General features: G+C 43.3%; 1 protein-coding gene across 1 annotated transcript; it reads right to left on the reverse strand.

Moving 5' to 3' along the window:
* Nucleotides 1-1,621: 1,621 nt before the first annotated feature.
* LOC130201571 (oocyte zinc finger protein XlCOF6-like) lies at nt 1,622-19,378 on the reverse strand. Its single transcript, XM_056426640.1, has 2 exons — nt 19,075-19,378; nt 1,622-6,540 (listed from the first exon to the last, which is right to left on the reverse strand). The coding sequence occupies exons 1-2, from the start codon at nt 19,376-19,378 to the stop codon at nt 4,655-4,657; spliced, it is 2,190 nt and encodes a 729-aa protein (XP_056282615.1). The 3' UTR covers nt 1,622-4,654.
* Between the last annotated feature and the right edge of the window lie 8,144 nt (nt 19,379-27,522).

The raw sequence follows: 27,522 nt of genomic DNA on the forward strand, positions 1-27,522 counted from the left end.
TGGTATGGAAACACCACACAGGCAGAGAGGAAGGCTCTGCAAAGAGTCATAAGGACTGCGGAGAGGATCACAGAGACACACCTTACGTCCATGGACTCTATGTATGTGCAGGGAAAAGAGCAGAGGGAATCATTGGAGACTCACTTCATCCAGCTCCCTTTCTGCTCCGACACAAACACTGCACAGCCAACCTGAGACACAGCGGACAGCATCGCCACCCACAGGACACGCCTCTTCAACAGCTTCCTCCCTGCCTCAGTCAGACTGACGGCACAACACAACTACTGAGAAATGCGCACTCTTTGAAAATGTGAAAAAATGTGCAATACTACAATCAGTGCAATATCCCCACACAACCTTCCCCCAACATCTGAACATGTGCAATATCCCTGTCCCCTGTCCCCTCTTTCTTTGTACAAGCTGGGTACAGCACTAGCCTATACCTATTTATTATCTCTGCACTCTCCTTTTTTATGTTTTATTTTGAAAACCTGTTCCTGTACTTAATACTGTATACACTTTTACCACACTACGGACAGTGTGTTTTTTGTACAGTGTTTTTTAAAATATATTTTTCATATTTCTATTATTATTACTGTTACTACTATTATTATTATAGTGTGTTTGTTTTGTATCTCTGCTGACTCGGAGAGCCCTGCAAAAATAATTCCGATGTGTCTGGACTGCTGGTCTAGGCACAGATGGCAAATAAAAAACCTTGAACCTTGAACCTTTCAGTCAGTGACAGTAAAGTTCATTATAACTAAGGAATTAATATCAGTTTGACACTTTTCACCATTATGACACGAGAATAATTTACTCGACACGTTTTCATGAGACTAAAAGTAAAAACCTGTTGGGTGTAAACTGTGTGGACAGAGAGAGTCGAGGTGCCTGGACCTCCACTACATCCTGGTTATCAGGAGGAGGGCGCCCCCTGGTGGTGAGCTTCACTTTCACATTTCAGTTGTTGACCTGCCGTGATGTTCACGACAGGAAGACGTGGACACGCTTCACTGAGCCTCTGTCAGCTTTAAACTATATAAGAGACATTTAAAGTGATGTAAACTCACACAATGTCAGTCTGCTCGAGGGAACAAGGATGCTGCATTCAGGGCACATGGGGAAGGTGGGAGAGAAGAGCTTCCACTTTACAAACAGTTTTCTCATCAGCTCTCAGGTTGTAAATAGTATTTCTGGAATGTGAGGTTTGAGGCTGTGGGTTAAAGTTTCTCTGACTTCTTTAATTATCAAGAAAGAACAAAGTAATACTTGTAAATAATCAACTCCACAGTATCTGTTGTCTCATGTGTGTCAGAACTCAATAAATCCTCCACAGTATCCAAACATGTTATTATTATTTTAAAGGTTTTTAAGTGTGTATGATGAATCTTTTGTCAACAGACACATTGTGGTTGTAAAAATCAACAAGTGATATCAAACTCTCTCATTTCTCTGTGACAAACATGTTTTAGAGGAAAGTTTAAAGCACAGAGATGGACTGACAAATGTTCTCTGGTCTCAACATGAACTCTGAACTGACTCAGTTATTCTCTTATTAGTTTAATATGTTATGCATTAGCTTCATATGAAACCTTGAAAATAAGACAAGAAGAAAGTACTTTGTTCATGTTTGTTTATTAGTCATGTTAACATTAATGTTGTTCTCAGATTACAAATGACGAAAACATCTTGATAAATGAAGGTCTGGTGCTTTCTCTCTTCAGAAACATGCAGAAGAAGAGAAACAACAATATAAAAGCACCAATATGAATATTCATCAGACATTTAGAGCTCAGAGAAGTTTAAATGTTCATGCAGATAAATATGAGTTCAGGTAAACAAAGAGCATCATGAGCAGTGAGAGCCTCCATGGATAAACACACACAGGAAGGAGCGCCACCTACAGGAACTCAGACATCTACACAACAATAAGGAGAAGATGTACAAGTCCCGCCCACAAGGTTTGATTGACAGGTGAAGAAAAGTCTGCTCAGCGACAATGATGGAAACAAAATAAGTTTAAGACTTAAAACACAGACTTTAAACAGCTGTCCCTGAACTCACTTCTGTCTAGTTCGGTTGAAAGAACTCAGCAGAGGCTCCAAAATGACTCATTCTAAGTCCAGCATAGAGAGGCTGAGTGAATGTGGTCTGGACTCTGTGGAGGAGGGTCATGGTTTCAGAGATGCTGTAGAAGGACAGAATACCTGCTCTGTGATTCAGGTACACTCCTAATCTGGAGGACTGAGGACCAGAGACGGAACTGTAGATTCTGTTGTGGCGAAAGTTATAACCGTTATTGTAACAATCTAAAACCCAAGATTTGTTATTCCATCCAAACAGAGATTCATCCCCGACCTCTGTTCTGATGATATTCTTGTATGAGAGGGCTACATGAACTCCTCCTCCTCTTCCTTCTCCTCCGCTCCACTCCAGCTCCCAGTAACCACGTCCAGTCAGACTCTCTCTACTCAGGACCTGCCGACATCTAGTGAACCTGTCTGGGTGACTAGAATACGACTGTTCTTTTCTCATAAATGATGCTTTTCTGTCCTCATTAGATAATGCCAGCCATGTGTGTACTGTGTTCGGATCCAGAGTGATTTCCCGTGAATACCTTAAGAATCCAGCTCTGGTCTTGGGCTCTGCTTCATACAATAACACATCCACGTCAGTCACCATCAGTAAGACATCTGTCCATTTCTTTCTCAGGACATCCTGTAGTTTATCTCTGACTTCTGAAACAGCCGCCGTCACGTCCTCAAAGTATCTCAGAGGATGGATGATGAAGCTGGACGAGTATGTAGAGTCAGCGAGTGGTGACAGTGAGGGGTGGCTGAGTAGAAACGGCTTGAGATCCTGTGTGTGTGGCAGCAGCTTCAGCTCAGCGTCGTTCCTCTTCAGCTCAGTGATCTCCTGCTCCAGCTTCTCCTAAAGCTCTTTGACTCTACTCACTTCAGTTCTCTGCTGGGATCTGACCTGCTGCTTCACATCAGAGCATTTGTTCTCCATGAGCCGGATCAGCTCAGTGAAGATCTTCTCAATATCCTGCACTGTTTTATCAGAAGAGAGGTAGAGGGCCTCCACCTCCTGATAGAGCAGCTTCAGGTCTTTCTCTCGGTCCTGGATTCTCTGATGGATGTTGTGTCGAATCCCCTCCAGCTCTCTCTGCCCCCCGGTCTTTTCTGCTACAGCTGAGACTGTGTTACAATCGTTCTGATAATCCATTAAGCAGAGGTAACAGATAACAGATACAATGTCGATCAGATGAACTCTTTTCTGCGCCATTTTACCTCACAAAAACAACGACTGTCTGAGTTTCCCTTCCTCCGAAGCGACTGTACTTTGAGCTGAGGTGGTTCGGGCATCTGATTCGGACGCCTCCTGGACGTCTCTCTTTAGAGGTTTACCAAGTACGTCCAACTGGGAGGAGACCCCGGGGAAGACCCAGGACACGCTGGAGGGATTACATCTTGCTGCTGGCCTGTACGCCTCAGGATCCCCCAGAAAGAGCTGGAAAATGTTGCGGGTGAGGGAAGTCTGGGTCAACCTGCTGGGTCTGCTGCCCCCAAGACCCGACCCCTGACTAAGCGGATGAGAGTGGATGGAAGCAAAAATAAGATGAAAACACTCCAAACAAGGCAGATCCTCACCGCAGCAGTAAAGTACAGTAACTGTATCACACGAAAGCCGCGTAACTGGACCGATAACTGATGAAATACAGTCTGCTGACATATTCTTGGTGGAGGGTCTCAACTCAACAAAGCTCAGCAGACTGGATCACTATGACAGCAGCTACAAGCACAACAGGAAGACTCAGGGGTTCATAAAATACCCGATGACAAATAACAGAGCAAATAAAGCTAAACAAAACAAACACGGTGACTTCTTTGCTTATATAATATTCTCTTCGTGGAGATGGCTTCGTAGTGGTTAGGGCTCGAACACACCAGACGCGCCTCTCAAAAACGCGTCGCCCGCAAAACCATTGATTCACTATGGTACAACGCGACTTTCAGACGTGCCTTTTAAATGCCACGCGGCGCAGGTTTCTTGCGTTTTTCAGGCGCGCTTAAAAGTAGAAATATTCTCAACTTTAAGCACGAGGCGCAGAGGTGCACAGCTCATCAATGTCACACTCGGCCAATGCAGCCAATCAAATCAAGCAGGAGGCTTTCCTTCATGTTTTCCCGAGGAGAACCTCATATTATATATTATATTAGCGGTATTTAATTGCGAAGATCTTTATAATTCTAAATCTAAACACGACTCAAACTGACTTCTGCTCGGTCGGAAGTGCAACTGAAAGCTTCGCCATCGAGACACAACTCATGGAACAGATGGTGGTGTTCGCCATACTCTTTCCTTTCTTTTTTTCAAAATATATTGAACCCAAAATCAATGGTTGGTTGCGCACGCAGGTCCGCTCCACAGGCGCACTGCGCTGTTTTGCCCGGCAGGTTTTTGACAAGGCATTTTTGGTGCGGCTGCACTTTTTAGAGTCGCGTCTGGTGTGTTCGAGCCCTTAGTGGATAGAGTCCTCCCAGTTGGAAGTGTGTCACTGCCCCAAACGAGGGAGTTCTAGTTTCTCAAGGTCTTGTTGACAAGTGAGGGAGTGGAATAAATGTCAACTTTACCAAAACCAGAACAACTAAAATGAGTTCTCTCTTGTGTGAGTTAACATGTGTCTCTTTAAATGACCACTCCGTGCAAAAGATGTTTTACAGACCGAGCAGCTGAAAGGTTTCTCTCCTGTGTGAGTTAACATGTGACTCTTTAAATGACTGCTCCGTGCAAAAGATGTTTTACAGACCGAGCAGCTGAAAGGTTTCTCTCCTGTGTGAGTTAACATGTGACTCTTTAAATGACCCTTCTCTGGAAAAGATGTTTTACAGACTGAACAGCTAAAAGGTTTCTCTCCTGTGTGAGTTAACATGTGACTCTTTAAAGTTCCACTGTGTGCAAAACATGTTTTACAGACTGAGCAGCTGAAAGGTTTCTCTCCTGTGTGAGTTAACATGTGTCTCTTTAAACTTCCTCTCTGTGTAAAAGATCTTTTACAGACTGAGCAGCTGAACGATTTCTCTCCTGTGTGAGTTAACATGTGTATCTTAAAATTTCCTCTCTGTGTAAAAGATGTTTTACAGACTGAGCAGCTGAAAAGTTTCTCTCTTGCGTGAGTTAACATGTGACTCTTCAAAGTTCCTCTCTCTGTAAAAGATGTTTTACAGACTGAGCAGCTGAACGGTTTCTCTCCTGTGTGAGTTAACATGTGACTCCTCAAAGTTCTCCTCCGTGGAAAAGATGTTTTACAGAGTGAGCAGCTGAACGGTTTCTCTCCTGTGTGAGTTAACATGTGACTCTTCAAAGTTCCTCTCTCTGTAAAAGATCTTTGACAGACTGAGCAGCTGAACGGTTTCTCTCCTGTGTGAGTTAAAATGTGACTCTTTAAAGTTCCACTGTGTGCAAAACATCTTTTACAGACTGAGCAGCTGAACGGTTTCTCTCCTGTGTGAGTTAACATGTGACTCTTCAAAGTTCTCCTCCGTGTAAAAGATGTTTCACAGAGTGAGCAGCTGAAAGGTTTGTCTCCTGTGTGCGTTAACATGTGACTCTTCAAAGTTCCTCTCTCTTTAAAAGATGTTTCACAGAGTGAGCAGCTGAAAGGTTTCTCTCCTGTGTGAGTTAACATGTGACTCTTTAAAGTTCCACTGTGTGCAAAACATGTTTTACAGACTGAGCAGCTGAAAGGTTTCTCTCCTGTGTGAGTTAACATGTGACTCTTCAAAGTTCTCCTCCGTGTAAAAGATGTTTTACAGAGTGTGCAGCTGAATGGTTTCTCTCCTGTGTGAGTTAACATATGTCTCTTTAAACTTCCTCTCTGTGTAAAAGATCTTTTACAGACTGAGCAGCTGAACGATTTCTCTTCTGTGTGAGATAACATGTGTTTCTTAAAATCTCCTTTGAGGTGAAATCTTTTCCCACATTTAGAGCAGCTTAATGGTTTCTCACTAGAACTACATTTTGAATCACTGACAGAAACTTCATCATTATTCAGAGAGTTTAAACCTGGTTCTCTGGTCTTTTTCCAATCAACAGAGTCATCAGTATCTGGTTCAGAAGAGTCCTCATCAGTATCTGGTTCTGAAGAGTCTCCAGTCCTTTCATCAGGATCCGGAGGTCTATCTGGATCTGCGTTCCTGGCTGGTTCTGGTCCTCCCCAATCATCTCCATCAGCTTCTATTTCCATCTGTTCAGTTTGTCTTTGATGAAGCTGAGAGGACTGAGCTTCCTCTTCAGCTTCACTCTTCACAGGAGTTAATGAGAACTTGAGACCAGCCTCCTCCAGCCCTTGAAGCTGCTCTCCCTCCTGAGTGGTCAAGAGTTCCTCCTGTTCCTCTTTAATGTGGGGGGGCTCTGAGTTCTCTTGTTCCTCTTTAACTAGCGGGGGCTCTGGATGCATCTGGTCCAGACTGGAGATCCAGACCTGGTGCTCAGAAAGAACCTCTTCTTTAACCACCAACAGCTGCTGGACGTCTGTGGAAAATAGTAACATACATTTATACATCTTATGAATCTCATATTAAACTGTTAATTGTTCAAGAGGTTTATCACTGACAAATCTGTGAATTAGTTGTGTATGAGAGAAGCATGACCTCTAAATAAAAAGAACAACATTACATGTCATGTAGCAGACACTTTTATCCAAATCGACTTACAATAAGTGAATTCAACCACGAGTACAAACTCAGAACAATAATGAAAGTAACATTTCTTCAAGAAAGTCAAACTACAAAAATAGCAGAAGTAATATAATTAATACAATAAGTAATACCATAAGTAAGTGCAATTCAAGTGCCACTGAAATGCTAATCTATTTGTATTCAAGGTATAGTCGTAAAAGATCTGTGTGTAGTTTGCGGCGGAAGATGTAGACTTTCTGCTGTCCTGATGTCATGCGAGCAAATGACAGAGCCGAGAGAATTAGTGTACAGAGAGAAGAGGAGGGGACCCAGGACAGAGCCTTGAGGGACGCCAGCAGTGAGAGGAAAAGGGGACCCAGGACAGAGACTTGAAAGACCCCAGTAGTGAGAGTAAGAGGAGGGGACCCAGGACGTAGCCTTGAGGGACCCCAGTAGTGAGAGGGCAAGGTTTAGACACAGATCAATTCAATGGTTCAATGTGTCAAATGCTGAAAAGAAAGGTCTAGAGCAGGGGTGTCAAACTCATTTTCACCATGGGCCACATCAGCCTCATGGCTGCCCTCAAAGGGTCGGTTGTAACTGTAACACGGTATAATTCCAACTACTCCAGAATATATTGTTAAATAACTGTCTTTGCATTTGTTTATTTAAGTGTTTTCCGACTATATCTGGATTAAAACACAGATTTGCACTTCAGTGGCACTGGGATAGCACTTATTATCGTACTTTTGTCGTTCGACTGAGTTGAGGAAATGTTACTTCCTGTATTCTTGTTGTTCTTAGTTTATACTCTAGGTTGAAATGCACTTATTGTAAGTCGCTTTGGAAAAAAGCGTCTGCTAAATGACATGTAATGTAAAAAGTGTACTTATATAAGTCTATAAATATATATGCAAATGTCTTTTAAATATTATAAAATAAATTCATTTAATTAAATTATATTTATTTGAACCCACATTACTTTATCAAAGAGCAAACATTATTACATTAACTTTGTTAAAATCTTTGTCACAGTTGAGACAGGTGGTTCTCCACCGATTACTTGTAAAAGTGTAGGACATTTACTTTAAAAGATCTCCTAATTACGACAGTAACATTGTTTAAATGCCACAGTCCTAATTGCCACAGTAAATGTGTTTGATTGCCAGGGTAATAGAAGTCAGGGACATCCTTAACACATCTGCATCAGTCATTGCCTATAGGACTCTGAGGAAAAACATATCTAGAGCGCCTCAAACATTAAAGAAATTAACGATTTCTCGTAAAAATGTAGGACATTTACTTTGAAAAATCTCCTAATTGCGACAGTAAATATGTTTGATTGCCAGAGTAATGGAAGTCAGGGACATCCTGAACACATCTGCATCCGTCATTGCCTGGGACTCTGAGGAAAAATATATCGAGAACGCCTCAAACATGAAAGAAATTTTCCGATTTCTTTAATCATTTCGGACTTCTACTTAAAAATGTCCTAATTGATACATTAAAATTGTTTGATTGCTAGGGGAATTCAGATATGTCTTGAACACATCTGCATCAGTCATTTCCTGGAAATCTTGGGGAAATATATTTACAGGACTTCAAATAATCAGAAATGTGCTTTTTTAACATAAAACAGTCTTGACTTTTATTTTTTATAAAATCTTCCTTCCTACAGTAAAAAGGTTTTAATTTTAGCATAATTTAAGCTAAATCTTAGAAACAATCTATAAAGATACCAAATTAATTCATTGTTTACTTTTATATGCTAGTGCAGTGATTTTCAACCTTTTTTGAGCCACGGCACATTTTTTACAGTTACAAAATCCTGGGGCACACCACCAACCAAAATGACACTAACACAGCACATATATTACATATAGTTAATAATATAGTTTCTAAATGTATTCATACTCAATTAGTGTGAAACCTGGGCCTGTTTCGATGAACACAAAATGGATATCCTGCCAGTATTGGTCGAAAGACACACACGAAGCTCTTCCTCAACAGCTCTGTCTCTCTGTTTTTAGTTTTTATCGAAGTCAAGTTTGAGAAGCTCAGCTCACACAGACGTGGTTGAAAACGGGAGCAATGTCAAAATATGTTTGTAATCGATTAATCTGTTGATTATTTTTTCGATTAATCGATTAATTGGATTTAAAAAAAGAAGACTAATTTTCAACCCTTTATTCAAAACAGGGTTCATACGGTCATGGAAAACTTTGGAAGTTAGGTGTCTTTACATATTAGGCCACACCCCTTGGATGTTCATTAGTCTATATTCTCTGAACGCAATGAGATATCAACAATCTTTCAAAGATGTATGATGGCATTACCATTTTTGAAGAATAAAAATCCTATCTGGTGACTCAGTGTTTCGCCTAGGTTTACACCTTCAGGAGGGCGGGACATGACCCACAGACACAAACACTTGAAACATGTTGGTGTTCACATACCTGCAAACTTACGAGAGGTGAAAAAGTTGTCGATGGGGGGGGGGGGGGGGGGTTGGGGCAAGGGACTTTATTTTTGCTCTACTCCGATGCGCGCAGACACGCCGGCATCGGAGCTCTACGGCGCGCGAGACGGAGCCGAGAAGCGTTAATGCGACACGTAGAGACAGATATGACAAGCTGTTGTGTAGATACGAACAACAGACGGCTGTTTAGTTTAATAAAAGAACAAAGACGTGCTCTGTAGCGGCTAAAACTCCCTTATTGTCATCAGTAGATGTTTCTTGACATCTCCATTTGTTTAACCACTCTTAGCCGTAAAGAACGAGTCTACGTGTGTAGTGTGTTTCAACAACGGTAGAAAACAGTTTGTTCGCTCCGTTCTTTTTACTGAATTCTGGTGCAACCGTGAAACAAGTCCGCCCGTTGATACATCAATGCGCGAGCTCAATACGTCACAACTCACCTCTGATTATTCTAAACAATGCAAACTATAACATACAATTATGCAATCACTATAACGAACAAAATCTAAATATGAATCTAAATAATATAGTATCTAAATCTGAGTCTAAATTACAATATGGAAAATGGCACTAACATTCCGGCCCCTAATTGCTCATCATGGGGATGACAATTACCTAACTAAACTAAATCAATTTCTATATTCTACCTCTCTACTCTTTCACTAAGGCCTAAGCCAAAATAAACAACCTAGACTAGTCTAGATGAGGCCTACAAAAATGACGACTGTAGAAATAATAATGTCCTAAATAACAATGTCCTTTATTGTCCATGGGATTCTTCCATCTCGAGCAGGAGACACAACTTAGTTATGGGTATCTCTATAGTGTTGGTCTTCATTTTGACAAGGACCCGACGGACGAACCCTTTGGCGTCGGGGATTGTCTTCTCCACTTTTCCCATCAACCAGGACCCTCTTGGAGCCCTCTGGTCCACGGTGAGTACAACGTCTCCCTCTTTCACATTCCTCTTCTTCTCCAGCCACTTCTGCCTTTCTTGTAGGAGGGGCAAGTATTCTCTGGACCAGCGCTTCCAGAAGATGTCGGAGATATACTGCACTTGCCTCCATCGTCGTCTGGTGTATAGATCCTCCTTCTGAAACACACCTGGAGGGAGTGCTGGTTTTCAACTGTCTTAATTCTTGCGTCTTGACTTTCTGAAGACTGGGCTTGAGACCCAAACTTCTTCCTTGTTTCGCACAGACTTTGAAGCAGTTCCTTCAGCCTCAACATCCAGGCGACAGCCTTCTTCAGGCTGTGCCAGTCGGAGTAATGATGAATCAGCTTGAAGAGAGGGTCTGTGCTTGAATCTACAGTCTTGATGATGTTCACGCTGATCATACGCTTCACTTCAGCGTCTTCTTCACTTATCTCTCGAGAACTCTGATAGGACAGGCCAGTGAGACTCACTCTTGTTTAGGAAGTCTGGACCTTCAATCCAGCTCCGACACTTCATGAAGTTCTCTGCCTTCATTCCTCTTAATGCGTAGTCAGCTGGGTTAGAAGCCGTGCTGACATACTTCCACTGTGCTGGCCTTGTGTTCTCTGATTGTCGATACTATTTGCTACGAATGTTTTGAAACGAGCGTCGTCGTTGTATTGGAGGACGGTGGTACTATCTGTCCATAGCACAGACTCTTTGAGGTCCATCCGAAGCTCTTCCTTCATGAACTTATCCATTTTCACCGCAATGGTAGCCGCGGTGAGCTCGAGGCGTGGGATTGTGACAGGTTTAAGCGGCGTCACTCTGGATTTCCCTCAAATAAATGAGCAGTGGACTCGACCGTGGCTGTTCTCGGTGTGGAGGTACGTGACGACGCCGTAGCCCGTCTCGCTAGCGTCAGAGAAATGGTGCAGCTGTGCTGACATCACTGGACCAAAACCGTCTGGCTTGATGCACCTCCTGACAGAAAAGCTGGTGAACTGGCTCAAATCGGACAGCCAGCGAACCATCTGTTTGCCATGTCTTCTGGAATTTCTTCATCCCAGGTAAGTTTCATTCGACAGAGACCCTGGACGATGGTCTTCGCAAGAAGAATGAACGGCGACAGGAATCCAAGGGGGTCATATATTGAGCTTACGACCGAGAGAATACCCTGTCTGGTGATGGGCATGTTCTTCACATGGATCCGGAACTTGAAGGAATCTGATCCTATGCACCAGTCCACTCCAAGGGCCCTTTCCATAGGTAGTTCATCCTTGTCCAGGTCTAGATTCTTGATCTCCTTTGCTCTTTCTTGTTCGGGAAGTGATGACAGCACTTCGCGGCTGTTGCTTGACCACTTAGTCAAGCGGAATCCTCCACTCTCACACAGTGCAATGAGGTCCTTGGCCAAGGCGGTGGCCTTCTTCTCGTTGGACGTCGAGACCAGGCAGTCGTCGACGTAGAAGTGCTCTAAGACTGTAGTTACTGCTTCAGGTGATGACCTGTCTTTTCCTCTGCGGTCCGTCGTAAGGCGTAGTTGGCGCAGCTCGGGCTCGACTTGGCCCCGAACAAGTGGACCACCATCTTGTACTCACGCGGAGGCTGGCTCAGATCCCCCTGTGGCCACCAAAGGAATCGTAGAAGATCAGAGTCCTCATCACAAACTCTTACTTGATGATACATCGCTTCAATGTCGGAGATGAGTGCGATGTGTTCGTGTAGAAACATTGTCAAGACTCCAACCAGACCATTAGTGAGGTCCGGACCCTGTAACAGTTCCTCGTTCAGTGACTTCCCCTGAAACGAAGCGGCACAATCGAAAACAACCCGCAGCTTTCCCTTTTGTGGATGGATCACGCCGTGATGTGGAACTTACCACCAGTGGCGGCTGGTGAATTTGGGGGGGGGGGGGGCGCAGTTGGGCGACGCTGTTTAAATAGCACTCAACAATGAAAAGAAAAGAGGTTTTGAGTAGAATATAGTAGAACACAAAGCTTTATTTAAAGAACACACCGTGCTCAACACGGTCCAACAACAACTATCAACACACTGTAACTTTGGGCATGAGAGGTTCAGAGCAGAATACTTTAACAAACATTGGGCTGGGTTTCAGAGGTTTGCAAAATAAAAGAGTTCCGCCAGAGTGCATTTCTAACTGTTTGACAGAGTAGACCCCACTACGTGTAAAGAAAAATAGCCCTCTGTTTAAACTTGGCAAACTTCTCAATAACTCTCTGGTTAAAGTCAATCATGTCTGCGACGAGCCTGTTTCCATTATTCTTGAGGGAATGTGTCTGTTTTTCAGAACTTCTTCGTTGTGTTTTCGATGCCAGTTCGGTCTCCTTCTGCTGCTCTGCAAACAGGGTTAGCTTCATGCTGTTAGCTAGATAGCTGCGGCAAGATTCGTGCTTCTTACACTTGTCTGAAGCTCTTTAGATCCCTCACCCCGTTGTAGTCCAGAGAGTTTCAGTCCCAGGACTTTGGAACAGCAGACAGGGGAAACTAAACAGCGCATTACTCACTGAGCCTCCAGCTGACCAGCTGAGGTTAGCAACCTGCTCGCGTAGCTCCGTGGAGCTCTCTGGGCTGAGGGAACGATACCGGTCTCTGATTTGCCGAATAGTCCAGTCACGTGAAATAAGAAATGATGTCATTGGCCAGGGCGCACACGTTTGCACCCCAAGATTCACGTTTCATCCGCCAATGAGAAGCCATCCTTGCCGAAACGACCGTGAAATGTTTGCTCGCTGCCGCACACACACGTTGGGCCGGTGCCCCGAAAATGGGGAGGGGCTTCTCTCCATACAGATGAGTGGCGATATATTATTTATGTCTCATTTAACTTAAGTGGTTGTTGACAGGCTGACGGTCTCCCACACACATTTAGCGCGTCTACACAGAATATTTACTATTTAAATGATTTGGTATATAATGTTTTTTGACAGGATGTATTATTTTTTTCTCATCTCAACCTTTTAAGAGGGGCGGCGCCCTAGCGCCCTCTATGGACGCACCACCACTGCTTACCACACTCTGCTGTCATTGCGATTGCGCTCGTCTTCAGGAACTTCCACTGCATAGCCTTTGTTCAGCAGGTCTGACATGAAGGTCTTGTAGTCATCGTGGAAGCTGGAGTTCTTAGCGAGTTTCCTTTTCAGGTTTGATGCCCATTGCTCGGCAACACATCTGTTGTTTGACATCACCACATATTTGTTTCTGAGGCATCCCAATGCTGTAGTGCCCATTGACTTTCTTGATTGTCTCAGTCACAGACTTAATGAACTGAACGTCTTCTCGTGACATTTCTGACTTCTCTTCGCAGGCTTACTCCGGAAAGTCGTAGTTGCATTGCTGCAACAGCATGCTGTCCACGCCACTGACAGATTCTGTTGACTGAAGCCCTTTGACTGCAGTGACTTGACTTGTGGTGATCGTCACATTTCTTGAGAGGGCCATTAACGACCCACCCGAGAGTCGTCTTTACTGCGTAAGGCCCGTCACCTTGGCTGTGGATAATCTTCCACGGCTCCATCGCAGAGTGAGCGTTCATTCTAATCAGTATCTCAACATCTGCGTCGATCTGTGGTAACCGTACTTCTTTACGCAGATACGGCCATCTTTCCAAGTCCTTCTCAACAGGAACATTGTCCTTCGTTACAGGTATGTCTGTGTGGGTGTAGACGTCTGGCAGGCTTATGTACTTGTTCTCTGTCAAACCGCACACTTCCAGATCTGAGAGCACGTAGCAGGACACAGGCTTCTCCTGGCCCATAGTACGGAGTAGCACTTTAGTCTTCTTACCATGGACACCGAGCTGTCATCAGCCTTTCGGAGCAAAACATAGCGGAACTACCTGAGTCCATGAACGCATACGTCTCTATTGTCGTGTTGCTCCTCTTGGATTTGATGCGCACTGCCACGATAGACAGGACACAGTCATTTCCTCCGGCCTCGGTGACTGCCGTGACTTCCCTCTTGACTGACGCGTCTTCTTGTGGAGCTGAGTGTCCGCTGGTAGAGCTATGACCTTTCTCAGGCTTGCTGTTCTCTTGGTCAGTGTTCTCGTCCCTTTTGCTGTGAAGCAGGCTTGGGTGTTTCTTGCTGCAGATTTCACAAGTGGCTCTCTTTTTACAGTCTTTTGCCAGGTGCCCTTGGGTCAGACACCCGAAACAAAGTCCTTTACCTTTAATGAACTCAATTCTTTCTTTGGCAGATTTCTTATTTTGTAACATGCGCTCAGGGTGTGTCTGTTGTTGTAGTACAGGTATGGCTCCTGAAACGCGTTGCTTGTCTGCTTGTTCTTTCTTGGTTCTGAGGCACCCCCTTTGTCTGGCTTGACACTCGTAGCACAGCTAGTGGTTCTTTTCGGCTGTTCATCTCCTCAAGATATTCCATGTCCTTCATGACATTGTTACATCCGGTGAGAAAGATGGAGAAGCTGTGAAGTGACTTTGCATCTTCTGGCTTGACTTGAGGCCATTTGAGAGCCTTGTCAACATAGGCTACAGCTATCTTATACTCATTGCCATAGTGATAGGTCAAGAGCCTTCTTGCTTCATTGTAGCCTTGTTATGCGCTCATGTGTTGGCAACGTCTCACAAGTTCTTTTGGCTCACTGCTGGTGAATTTCTCTAGGTAGTACAAGCGGTCTTCATCGTTGTCTGTACGACTGTGGATGATGTGCTCAAAAGCCTTCAGGAATGGCAGGAACTCGAAAGGATCGCCACTGAATACAGGGACTTCTCGTTGAGGTAAGTTAGCTAGTCTTTGTTGTGTTACTAACGTATCTTTGATATCCTTCTGGTTCGATATCATTTCGCTAAGTTCAACCTGCCTTCCATTGGAATTTGTACTTGTGTTGTTGTTTTCATCCTTTACTTGCACATGAGACTTGTGTCTAGGTGAACAGTGAAAAGCACTGTTGTGTTGGCTAACTCGAAGACTGCTAGTCAATTTTGGTCTGACATCTGGAGCATAATGTTCGATGGTCGCTGCTGTAGGCATGTTCTTGACGAGGTAGGAATTCATCCCATCGTCGTCCATGTTATCATACTCTTCCATAACTTGTAGCTTTGCTGTGGACTCTGCGATAGCAGTCTAGCTCCTCCATTTGAGCCTTCAACTGAATCTGCTTAGCTTTCAGCTGTGCTTCCATTTGAGCCTCTTCCAACTGCAATGCCTGTTTCTTCTTAAGTGCGGCTGCGCGTGCGAGTAGGGCTGCACGGTTAGCTTCCTCGTTTCTACGCAGTGACGAAGCGTGAGATGACGCTTTGGATGACTTTGAGTGTCTGCTGCATACACATTGTGCGGTAACTGAACTATGATTTTCTTGTACAGCAGATGCACTGTCGTCTGGATCCACATCTTCAGTGGCAGACTCACCCTGCTGTGTCGTTGCGCCAGTCTTTGGGGTCGCATTTTCAGTAGCGGCCTGTTCGCCATCGGCGTGCAGTCTTGCTTTTATTATCCACTGCTCCAAACTGGTCAAAAAGTTCTCATACTTTATGAGGTTTGGCTCACTCCAATACCGCTTGTCAGCTTCCCTTTCATCGTCAGATAACAGTTCACTAACTGCATTGTTCACTTCAGTAAACCTATTCAGAAATTTGGAGTAATCACTGAGATGATCCTTTTCCACTAGGAGAGCATTGGAATCATTTATCATGAGAATTTCTATTTCCTCCGCTTTGGAGACAAGACGTGCTAATGCACGTTTCCTGATCTTCATCTGTTCATCAAGTTTCTTTTCTAGGGCCTTTGTGGTCAACTTGATCTTTCTTTTAATGTCTAGCTTGACATTGCCTTCCATCCTGGTTTCATTCGAATCTGACATTTCAATTGGCTATTATTGTTAGACAAGTCTCTTATTATAACAAGCTCTTGCAAACTTCTGAAATCCAGATCGACAGTCCTTTAACCTCAAAACATGTGAATGCTTTCCAGAAAAGATTTCAGGGCTGTCTTTATTTCCAGAATAAAACTCAAGCTTCTTCTGGACAAATATGACTAGCTAGCAATAGCACTTTTTTCAAATGTCCTGTGTGGCCAATGTCTAGTAGCACATCTTATTTGTTCATTCAATGTTGTTCTTTGTGTACTCATCCATCATCGTAGTAGTCTATCGCATATCCGGTCTGCTGCACAGCGTTGTAAACGGCGCTAGCTAATCCTGTAGCTGGTTAGCTTCCTTCGTCAGCAGCACGGCGTTGTCACCGCCGCAGCTCGCTAGCTCCCTTCGTCCGCCGCACAGCCTTGTCACCGCCGCTAGCTACCCTTTAGCTGGTTAGCTTCCTTCGTCGGCAGCACAATCTTCTCTCGCCCTCGGCGACTGTTTTCTACTTAATGTAGCGGCTAAAACTCCCTTATTGTCATCAGTAGATGTTTCTTGACATCTCCATTTGTTTAACCACTCTTAGACGGAAAGAACGAGTCTACGCGTGTAGTGTGTTTCAACAACGGTAGAAAACAGTGAGTTCGCTCTGTTCTTTTTACTGAATTCTGGTGCAACCGTGAAACAAGTCCACCCGTTGATACATCAATGCGCGAGCTCAATACGTCACAACTCACCTCTGATTATTCTAAACAATGCAAACTATAACATACAATTATGCAATCACTATAACGAACAAAATCTAAATAATATAGTATCTAAATCTGAGTCTAAATTACAATTACAATATGGAAAATGGCACTAACATGCTCTTTAAGAAAAGGGAGCTTAAATTACTTCTGCTGTAATCTGGCGCTATAGAGAAAATTACAGGGTGGCGGGCGGAGATTTTGGTGGGTGGGGCGCCACCCTGTAATAATGGTAGGGGAAACACTGTAACTACATCTTTGCTTCTTAATGTGTGTGCCAAGTTTAGTGACACAGGGAGCATGTTTAGCCCCTTCGTTGTATGATGTGAAGAATGGATTGCCACAGCAACAGCACAACACCGAACGTAAAATGCTTTGTGTGCTTTTATTTAATGAGGCACAGTGCACATTGATAAAAACATTGCAGTACATGTGCCAGAGTTAGCCAAGAGGCTATTTTTCATCTGTAGTCCCAATGTTGCTGATGTTAAGAACAAACCTAAAAACATAAGATTACAAATACAATCTACAGATAAAGCAAATAAAATAAGGGAGAACAATGTTAAAATGGACAGAATAAAAACATAATGTCAGAGATACAACGTAAAAGCATACAGACTAAATGTGATATATAACTGCAAACAGGTGAACGACGAGAGAAGACACGCAGGTGGAGTAAACGGCCGACCAGCAAGTCAAGACATACAGAGACCGGACAACAGACAGACAACAACTGACAGACAGACAGACAAAATGAAAGTCCAACCTGGATAGATGGAGAAGGTAGTTACAGTCTAGTGCTGACAGAGCTGGGTAGTAATGTACCATTTCTTTGTTTCCGCTTTAAAAGAGTTGAATGATTGTAGCTCTCTGATAGATACTGGAATGTAGTTCCAGTCAACTGCTGCTTGTACTGAGAATGCAGCATGACTGAAAGCACTTTTCCTGAGAGGGATGATACAATCCCCTCTTGCTGCACCTCTTGTGAACCGATATCCAGTTCGTGTGGTGACAAATTGTTTGAGAGGAGGAGGTCAATCCATGTATGATTTTGTACATGCTGACATCTTGACAATGGTAGGTTTGTGTGGAACAAAGTTGAAGCCGATCTGATTGACCTACTAAGAGAAGCAAGCCAAAGTATGATAAACATGTACTTCCTATTACCAGTTGGTGGCGCTACGATTAAAATAAAAAATTAGACTGCAGAGGTCTTCAGGCCTGGAGTCTTATCACACATGTGGAGTTTGGATTGGATCCGATGATGTGGAGTCGAGTGACATTGGTTTATTCGCTCACGGCGAAGGACCATACTTTGCCGATTTACCGAGGTCCCAATCTTCAACGTGTCGTTACGAGCTTCACAGGGAAGCCAGTGTTTCCCCTATCATTATAACATGGTGGTGCCCCGCCCCCCTGGAATCTCCGCCCGCCACCCTATAATTTTCTCTATAGCGCCAGATTACAGCAGAAGTAATTTAAGGTCCCTTTTCTTGAAGACAGCTTTGTTCTTTTATTAAACTAAACGTCTGTTATTGATCGTATCTACACACCAGCATGTCACTCTGTCTCTACGTGTAGTGTTAACACTTCTACGCTCTCCTTCTCGCGCACCTTACATTACTTCTGCTGTAATCTGGCGCGATAGAGAACATTACAGGGGGGCGGGGCCTCACCCTGATAGAATGGTGGGGGAAACACTGGGATGTGTCATATGCAAAAGCCTTTAAACGGTGAATTTACATTGTTTTGTAAAATCGAGAAAATGAGCCCAGACTCCAGAGGGTTAACGTGACATATTTGAATGTCAGTCAGTTTACCAAGGCCACTGGTTCTGCTGTTGTTCAATGTTAAAGATGACAGGACCAATGGGGTCTCAAATACACCTTTTCTTACTAATCTGAATGTTTCACTGAAGAAACAATTTATCATTCACGATATTAAATACCTCGCTGGCACTTTATATGTAGGAGCCTCTCTGAAAACACAGCTCTGTGTGAAGTGTTGTCTTTAAAAAAAGAATACAATTAAACAAGTGTCTAAAATACACGCTGTCTGAAGTGATTACTCGTTCATTTAGAAGATTTAGTCTTTAGAAGAAAAAAAAACTTTTAATCGCGATTAATGAATTTCAAAATATGCGATTAACTAGTTACTTTTTTTTAATCGATTGACAGCCCTACTTTTATATGCTAGTGTATGATTTGTCGACATCTTATTTTGAAAAACGGATGTTGTTTCACGTGAATTCTTCCGCTAACTTTATCAAAACCCTCGCGCGCTCACGATCGAATGCGTTTACCGTCAACATCAGTCTATAGGTGCACAGAAATGTAAGTGTCGGCTGAGTGGACCGCGGAAATCCGAGTGTCGGCTGAGTCGCGGAACAACGAAGAAGAAGCACGAACCTGATGCGTGTCGCTCGTGTTCTCTGAGCTGAGACACGGTGTCCTCATAAGCTGCTGTCAATGTGTCCAACAGCCCAGAAGACTCTTCAACGGCCGCGTGGACTCGCTGCTTCACCAACAGCCTCATCTTTTCTCCCGGAGACACGGAGACCGACACCGGAGGCTCGTCGGACTCCATTTTTGAACGACGCATGCGCAGTTGGATGTCGTGCATGATGGGAAACGCCTCGCTGTCGTCACGGAGAGCTGATTGGCTCTTAGATTTGACCACAAACACCAGGATATATACGCAATATGCTGTCATGTTGTCATGGTAACGGGATGTAGTCAAGCCCTACAGTCTCCCACACTCAAGCTCTTAACAGGTGACGTCAGTGAGCCTTTGAGGGTTCAGAGTTTATTATATATTACAATATTAAGCGTCTTTGAGAATTATGAAAAGCGCGAAAGAAATGTTATGTATTATTATTATTCTTCTTATTATTATATTATTGTATTGGGTCATCCAACAACAACAGAACACACCAGCCTCGACCTTTAGTCTGACTATTCAACATGTAAACGTCAAACAGAATGAAAGTCCATCACCAGGTGGCGCTAGAGGACCACCAAACCAGAGAGTCCCAGCCTGGAGAACTGTCGTCCAGCTGGGTTTTCTCTTTTCTTTACTGCTCACATGAACGTCTCACTTGTGTCAAAATAAAACATTTTCTTAACAACATGATGCAGACATTTACATTCATCTCTCAAAGCATCAACAGCACACTGAATGCACTTTGTTTACCTTTTTCCTTTTCTCACACAGAGGGTTCCAGTGCATGAAATGACTTGCAGAATCAGTAACTTCTTATAAATCACTTCTTAAAACCCATTTTTATAGAACAGCTTTTAAGTGATTTCGTCCTTTTATGCAGAACTTTGGTTCCCCTAATTTAGTTTGTCTGTTTTTAATTTGTAATTGAAATTTGAATATTAAATACATATATATTATTTTGTTTAAGTTATATTTGTTTCTTACTATTCTATTTGTTTTGCCTCGACTCTCTGTAGAGCACTTTGTAAACTTTGTTTGTAAAGGTGCCAGATAAATAAAGTTATTATGATTATTATTATTCAATCTACTCTCCTTTCAATAAATACACAACGGAGCAGAAGGTGTACATGTTGTTTCACAAATAACACACAGAGCAGCAGAATGATGCAGGAATCAACACAGTTACTTCTGACTATTCCAGGTATGTTTCACATCTTTAACATATTTTCATGTATTTATTATTTATTGTTGACGGTGTGGCGAGACAAGGGTGTGGTTTGAGTTCTGGAGGACAGTAACCAATCGTATCAGTAGCACAACAACGACACCTTGTGAATGTCCCTAAAGAGCACGTTGGGCCCCAGGGACTCAAAAGGGCCGATTCATGACACTGACGAGCAGGAGACGTGGTTCACGACAAACAATCTTCATTTGTTAAACCTTTAGATGGATTCAAGTTTCACTGACTGTTGGAGATAATACCGTCCATGTGTTTATGCTTTTATGATATTGTTGTGCATTCAGTCAGTGACAGTAAAGTTCATTATAACTAAGGAATTAATGTCAGTTTGAAACTTTTCACCATTATGACACGAGAATAATTTACTAGACACGTTTTCATGAGACTAAAAACCTGTTGGGTGTAAACTGTGTGGCCAGAGAGAGTCGAGGTGCTTGGACCGCCACTACATCCTGGTTATCAGGAGGAGGGCGCCCCCTGGTGGTGAGCTTCACTTTCACATTTCTCTTGTTGACCTGCCGTGATGTTCACGACAGGAAGACGTGGACACGCTTCACTGAGCCTCTGGCAGCTTTACACTATATAAAAGACATTTAAAGTGATGCACACTCACACAATGTCAGTCTGCTCACAGGAACAAGGATGCTGCGTTCAGGGCACATGGGGAAGTTGGGAGAGAAGAGCTTCCACTTTACAAACAGTTTTCTCATCAGATCTCAGGTTGTAAATAGTATTTCTGAAATGTGAGATTTGAGGCTGTTGATTAAAGTTTCTCTGACTTCTTTAATTATGAAGAAATAACAAAGTAATACTTGTCAATAATCAACTCCACAGTATCTGTTGTCTCATGTGTGTCAGGACTCAATAAATCCTCCACAGACCCAAACATGAGCAGATTATTAATATTATTTTAAAGGTTTTTAAGTGTGTGTGTGATGAATCTTTTGTCAACAGACACACTTGTGGTTGTAAAAATCAACAAGTGATATCAAACTCTCTCATTTCTTTGGACCAAACATATTTTAGAGTAAAGTTTAAAGCACAGAGACGGACTGGCAAATGTTCTCTGGTCTCAACATGCACTCTGGACTTTGTCACTCGCTGACTCTACACACTCGTCCGGCATCATCATCCGTCCTCTGAGATACTTTGAGGACGTGACGGCGGCTGTTTCAGAAGTCAGAGATAAACTACAGGACGTTCTGGGGGACAAGTGGACAAACGTCTCACTGGCAGTGACTGAAGTGGATGTTTTACTGTCTCAAGCAGAGCCCAAGACCAGAGCTGGATTCTTAAGGTATTCACGTGAAATCACTCTGGATCCAAACACAGCAAACACAGAGCTGTGATTATCTGATGGGAACAGAAAAGCAACATTTATGAGAGAAGAACAGTCGTACTCTAGTCACCCAGACAGGTTCACTGGATGTTGTCAGTTCTATGCAGAGAGAATCTGACTGGAAGTGGTTTCTGGGAGCTCCACTAGCTCCAAGTGGCAGCTGGGAGCATCAACCAACAGCATTCACATCTCCTGGACAGGGCATCTGCATTTCCTTGGGCTTTTCTAGACCTGTGCTCAACAGAAAAAATTAAGTTATCCAGATCCAAGAACCACCGTGACATATGTTAATGGTGCATGATCGGTTACCAGGGTGAATTTTATGCCCAGGAGGTAATATCGCAGCTTGGTTAGCGGCCATTTAATTGCCAGACATTCTTTCTCAACAGTTGAATAGTTCAACTGAGATTCTGGTCAAACAGGTTCACATGATGAATACAGTATTTCTTGATTCAAGAATGAACAAAGTAATTTCTTGTCTTATTTTCAGGGTTTCCTACGAAAAATAATTTAGAATTTATTAAACTAATAAGAGAATAAATGAGTCAGTTTTCCTCCTGAAACACCACAAAGTCCAGAGTTCATGTTGAGACCAGAGAACATTTGCCAGTCAGTCTCTGTGCTTTAAACTTTCCTCTAAAACTTGTTTGTCACAGAGAAATGAGAGAGTTTGATATCACTTGTTGATTTTTACAACCACAAGTGTGTCTGTTTACAAAAGATTTATCACACACATTTAACAACCTTTAAAATAATATTAATAATCTGCTCATGCTTGGGTCTGTGGAGGATTTATTGAGTCCTGGCACACATGAGACAACAGATACTGTGGAGTTGATTATTTACAAGTATTACTTTGTTCTTTCTTCATAATTAAAGAAGTCAGAGAAACTTTAGTCAACAGCCTCAAACCTCACATTCCAGAAATACTATTTACAACCTGAGAGCTGATGAGAAAAGTGTTTGTAAAGTGGAAGCTCTTCTCTCCCACCTTCCCCATGTGCCCTGAACGCAGCATCCTTGTTCCTGTGAGCAGACTGACATTGTGTGAGTTTACATCACTTTAAATGTCTCTTATATAGTGTAAAGCTGCCAGAGGCTCACTGAAGCGTGTCCACGTCTTCCTGTCGTGAACATCACGGCAGGTCAACAAGAGAAATGTGAAAGTGAAGCTCACCACCAGGGGGCGCCCTCCTCCTGATAACCTGGATGTAGTGGTGGTCCAAGCATCTCGACTCTCTCTGTCGACACAGTTTACGCCCAACAGGTTTTGTTTGTGTCTAGACCAGCAGTCCAGACACATCGGAATTATTTTTGCAGGGCTCTCCGAGTCAGCAGAGATACAAAACAAACACACTATAATAATAATAGTAGTAACAGTAATAATAATAGAAATATGAAAAATATATTTTTTTAAACACTGTACAAAAAACACACTGTACATAGTGTGGTACAAGTGTATACAGTATTAAGTACAGGAACAGGTTATCAAAATAAAACATAAAAAAGGAGAGTGCAGAGATAATAAATAGGTAAGTAGGCTAGTGCTGTACCTAGCTTGTAAAAAGAAAGAGGGGGAAGGGGACAGTTATATGGGGATATTGCACATGTTCAGATGTTGGGGGAAGGTTGTGTGGGGATATTGCACTGATTGTAGTATTGCACATTTGTTCACATTTTCAAAGAGTGCGCATTTCTCAGTTCTGTTGTGCCATCAGTCTGACTGTGGCAGGGAAGAAGCTGTTGAAGAAGCGTGTCCTGTGGGTGACGATGCTGTCTGCCCTGCTGTGTCTCAGGTTGTATGTGCAGTGTTTGTGTCTGAGCAGAGAGTGAGCTGGATGAAGTGAGTCTCCAATGATTCCCTCTGCTCTTTTCCCACAGCGCTGCACATACATAGAGTCCATGGACGGAAGTTGTGTCCCTGTGATCCTCTCCGCAGTCCTTATGACTCTGCCTGTGTGGTGTTCTGTCTTTGACTTTGACTCTTTATGATACAATGACAGGGTCAAAAGAGAAAGTGGAAACACATTAGGGAGAGTGTGCTTATGTTACTATGGACAACAATTTATACATTTGTATTGAAAAAATATCAACATTTCCACAGTGCTTATTAAATACCTTTTCACAGGGCACATATGAAGCTGGATTGATATAATATTTACCATAGTTATTATTACTATGTGCATCCCTTAGGCTACTAGTAGAGATCAGCTCAAAATGCTCCAGACAGAGGAACTCTCGTCTTTCTTGCTGCTTCCATCGTAAAAAAAAGAAGGTTGAATACTTTGCAAACAAATGTCCAGAGTCCACAGCATGTGATTGGGAATCCGTTGCGCTTTAATGACACTTTTATTTCTAATCGAGCACCAAATACGAACCATTTTCTGAATCGGTCACATGGTACAGCCGGCGCGTCATCACATACGTCAGCAACAGGCGCCTCGACACCCGCTTCACAAAAGAATCTTCCTGGCAGCTCGACACACGTGTGGAAGCCTTGAGACAAAGGACACATCACTACCGACCAGAGCCCGGATGTGCGGACACACTTGTTGAAGTGGACTTTGTAGAAAGTGTAACCTCAGACTCACGAAGCTCGCGTCGCGTGGCAACAGGAAGAATACGGAGACGGAACTCGGCCACACGGCGCGAGTCGCAGTGACTCTATGGAGACTAAACGGTGTGTCTCATCACCCACAATGTCCACGTGACCCTGTCCGAGCGACTCTGTGTTGTTCCGCTTCATTGGAAACGTCCGGATTGTCTCCTCGTGTCCTGCGGAGCTCATGACGTCAGCGTGCCAGCAGGAGATACACGGACCCGAGCGGAGCCGAGCGACACCGAGCGGGTCCGAGTGAGCGAAGCGTTTTTAACGGAGTTGTCTGGAGGAAACGTTTCTGAGCTCGTGAAAATGTCTAAAGCCCAAATGCTGAGAGGTTTAGTCAACCAGCGACTCACTGCGGCTGCGCAGGAGATCTGTGGGCTGTTTGAAAGAACGATAGCAGAGTACGAGGAGGAACTTTGTAGTTTAAAAGAGGAGAACGAGCGACACCGGAAACTACTGGACGCTGTGTTCAACCCGGAAGTCCGGTTACAACGAGCAGGTTCGTTCTCTTTGTTTATCACTTTAACCTGATGGAACCAGTTCTGGAGGAAGTATTCACATCATGTACTGAGGTAGAGTTACAGGTACTGTACTGCAGTAATTAACCATGGACATACTTTTTCTACGATACATCTCACAAGTACATATTGTACGTTTACTGTACAACATCTCAGCGATACACATTGTACTCTCACTGTAGGCTACTCCATCACAGATGTACATATTGCTCTTTTATTGTACATCTCATTGGTACATTTTGTACTTTTACTGTACTACATTACAAAGGTACATATTGTATTTTTACTATGGCTGTCAGCGTTAACGCGTTAATCTATGCGATTAATTTGGCCGCGATTAACGCACGAACATATTTTAATGCAATTAACGCACCTTTGTTTACTTCCGGTGTGCGTTAACGTTTTTGCACTCCTCTGAGTGTCGAGCCGCGGCAGTGCGGTTTGACACTATTTTCGTTTTTAAAACAATTATTTCTACGTGAAAATACGGAGCAGAGATCAGTTTAAACTCGTGGATGAATCAGTCGGGTTTCCTCCTGCGCTCCTTCCTCCCGTCTGCTCCTCCGATCCACAGAGACACAGGGGCGACGTGTCGGGCGACGTGTCGGGCGACGTGTCGTGTGACGCGGCGCGGAAAGAACTCGTCACACAAAACCTTCACCGTGATTTGTCAATCCGTTTGTCTGTCAACATTTAGCGAAAAAACAAAACAATGAACACTCAGTAAATCACAGGACCGACCCACCACACAGGTGAGGCTCATTAGCAGCCTGTCAGTCAGAGAAGCCAGAGAACACGGCGCGAGGACAACTGCCTCATTTTATAGAGAGCTGAGATTGTTCTGGAATGTTTGATGTATAACACATGGGTATGTGTCACATGCAAACGCCTTTAAAAGGTGAATTTGAATGTCAGTCAGTTTATCAAGGCCACTGGTTTTGCTGTTGTTCAATGTTAAAGATGACAGGACCAATGGGGTCTCAAATACACCTTTGTTTACTAATCTGGATGTTTCACTGAAGAAACAATATATCATCCACGACATTAAATACCTCGCTGGCACTTTATAGGTAGGAGCCTATTTGAAAACACAGCTCTGTGTGAAGTTTTGTCTTTAAAAAGAAGAAGACAAAAATTCATTCATCACGATTAATAAATTTCGGTCGTTTGGCATTCTCAGAAGGTGTCCTGTCCAGCGGAGAGTCTTTCTGATAAGGAGGTTATCCATAGAAGGGAGTCCTGCTCATTTGAGTATCTCCATGTTAATCACCCTGTCCATGCCGCTAGCTCCGTGATAACTTCCGCTAGTACTTCCACTATTGCCTCCGCTAATACATGTACTTTTAAAGTGTATTATGTAAGTTTTCTCCTTCGAAATGTACTTGCAGCATTTATTGTGATATTTTCTTTGCAAAGATGAGGATGTGTTGAATGCTGGGACACCAAACATGCCCATGTTTATTGACGTGGTCTGTGTGAGCACGTCGTTCAAAGGGAAGGGGAGGGTCTTAAGGACGCCGGCATCCTCAGTGGATTGGAAGAGGTTAAATTTCACGTACCTGGAGGTGACACTAGCAGCGGCCAAGTCAGGTGACTCTGTTGTAGTCGGTGGCACTCCTCTCCAGATGACTCGATGCATATCATTTCAAAGCAACAATAACATGCAACCGTTGCTAAACAAATGCAGATACGTGTGAGTCATCACGTTTTATTGATACGGCCACTCTCAATAAAGCTCAATGTTGAGCTCTTGTTTTGAAGAGAATTGGCAGGAACGTTGAACTCACACACACGGCTAGTCGCCAAGAATCTTGGCCGTCGTGCATGCGCATCGTAACCTGTTAACGCCGTAATGTAAACATTTACACGAGCGATACAGAGATTCGAGGAGAAGTGTTAACGCGACAGTGTAGAGACAGAAATGACCTGTGAATGGTTGTTTGGGAGTTTTTCCTGATCCGATGTGAGGTTTTGGGACAGGGATATCTATAAGTACAGATTGTAAAGCACTCCGAGACAAATTTGTTATTTGTGAAAATGGGCTATACAAATAAACTAAACTGAAACAATCTTACTGTATTGTCCTTAGCCAGCAGTTTTAAACGAGACTCAACGTCGCCCGCTCTGGCCCCCGGGAGGCACATGACTGTGGTCCACGGCTTCGCTATTTTCACGTTCCTGACTATAGAGCTCCCGATTGTGTCTCTCTCCTATCTGACTGCTGGTGAGACGCCACAGGATACTGACCCACTGGACCTCAGTTATCAAACACCCACAGGACACAGAGTTTGGATCAGAGTTCACTTCTCATAGATTTATTTGTAACCAACAGTTTCAAAAATAAACCTGAGTTGGGTCCCGTATTAAAGACAACAACCTCCCTCCACATCTGTCTTACACAACACCAGAACAAACTTGCTGACGTCTCCCCCCTGGTCACGTCTATCGTTATTTTGTCTGAGCATCTCGGCCTTTGATCTACAGTCTCCTTTCTACCGGTTAATACTGGAACCGCACAAGGTCACTGTGTCTATCTACGTCTGCCATTCATGTAACTCGTGTCATGGAGAGAGATAGGTGTGTGTGCTCTAGGTAATCTGTGCAGTTGTAATTTAAGCTTAATAAAACACTGGCCAAGTTTTAATACCAGTACTATATGTTTTGGAAGCAAAGAATTTGAAACATTGTATCCATCACATGTACTTCAGCTCA

The sequence above is a fragment of the Pseudoliparis swirei genome, chromosome 11 (genome assembly GCF_029220125.1).
Source record: "Pseudoliparis swirei isolate HS2019 ecotype Mariana Trench chromosome 11, NWPU_hadal_v1, whole genome shotgun sequence".
Lineage (NCBI taxonomy): Eukaryota > Metazoa > Chordata > Actinopteri > Perciformes > Liparidae > Pseudoliparis > Pseudoliparis swirei.

Excerpts from the sequence above, each read along its gene's own strand:
- LOC130201571 (XM_056426640.1), bottom strand. The coding sequence starts at position 19,378 with ATGACAGCATATTGCGTATATATCCTGGTGTTTGTGGTCAAATCTAAG. Across the intron at positions 6,541-19,074 it reads ACACGAGCGACACGCATCAG|ACGTCCAGCAGCTGTTGGTG; the intron begins GTTCGTGCTTCT and ends TATTTTCCACAG.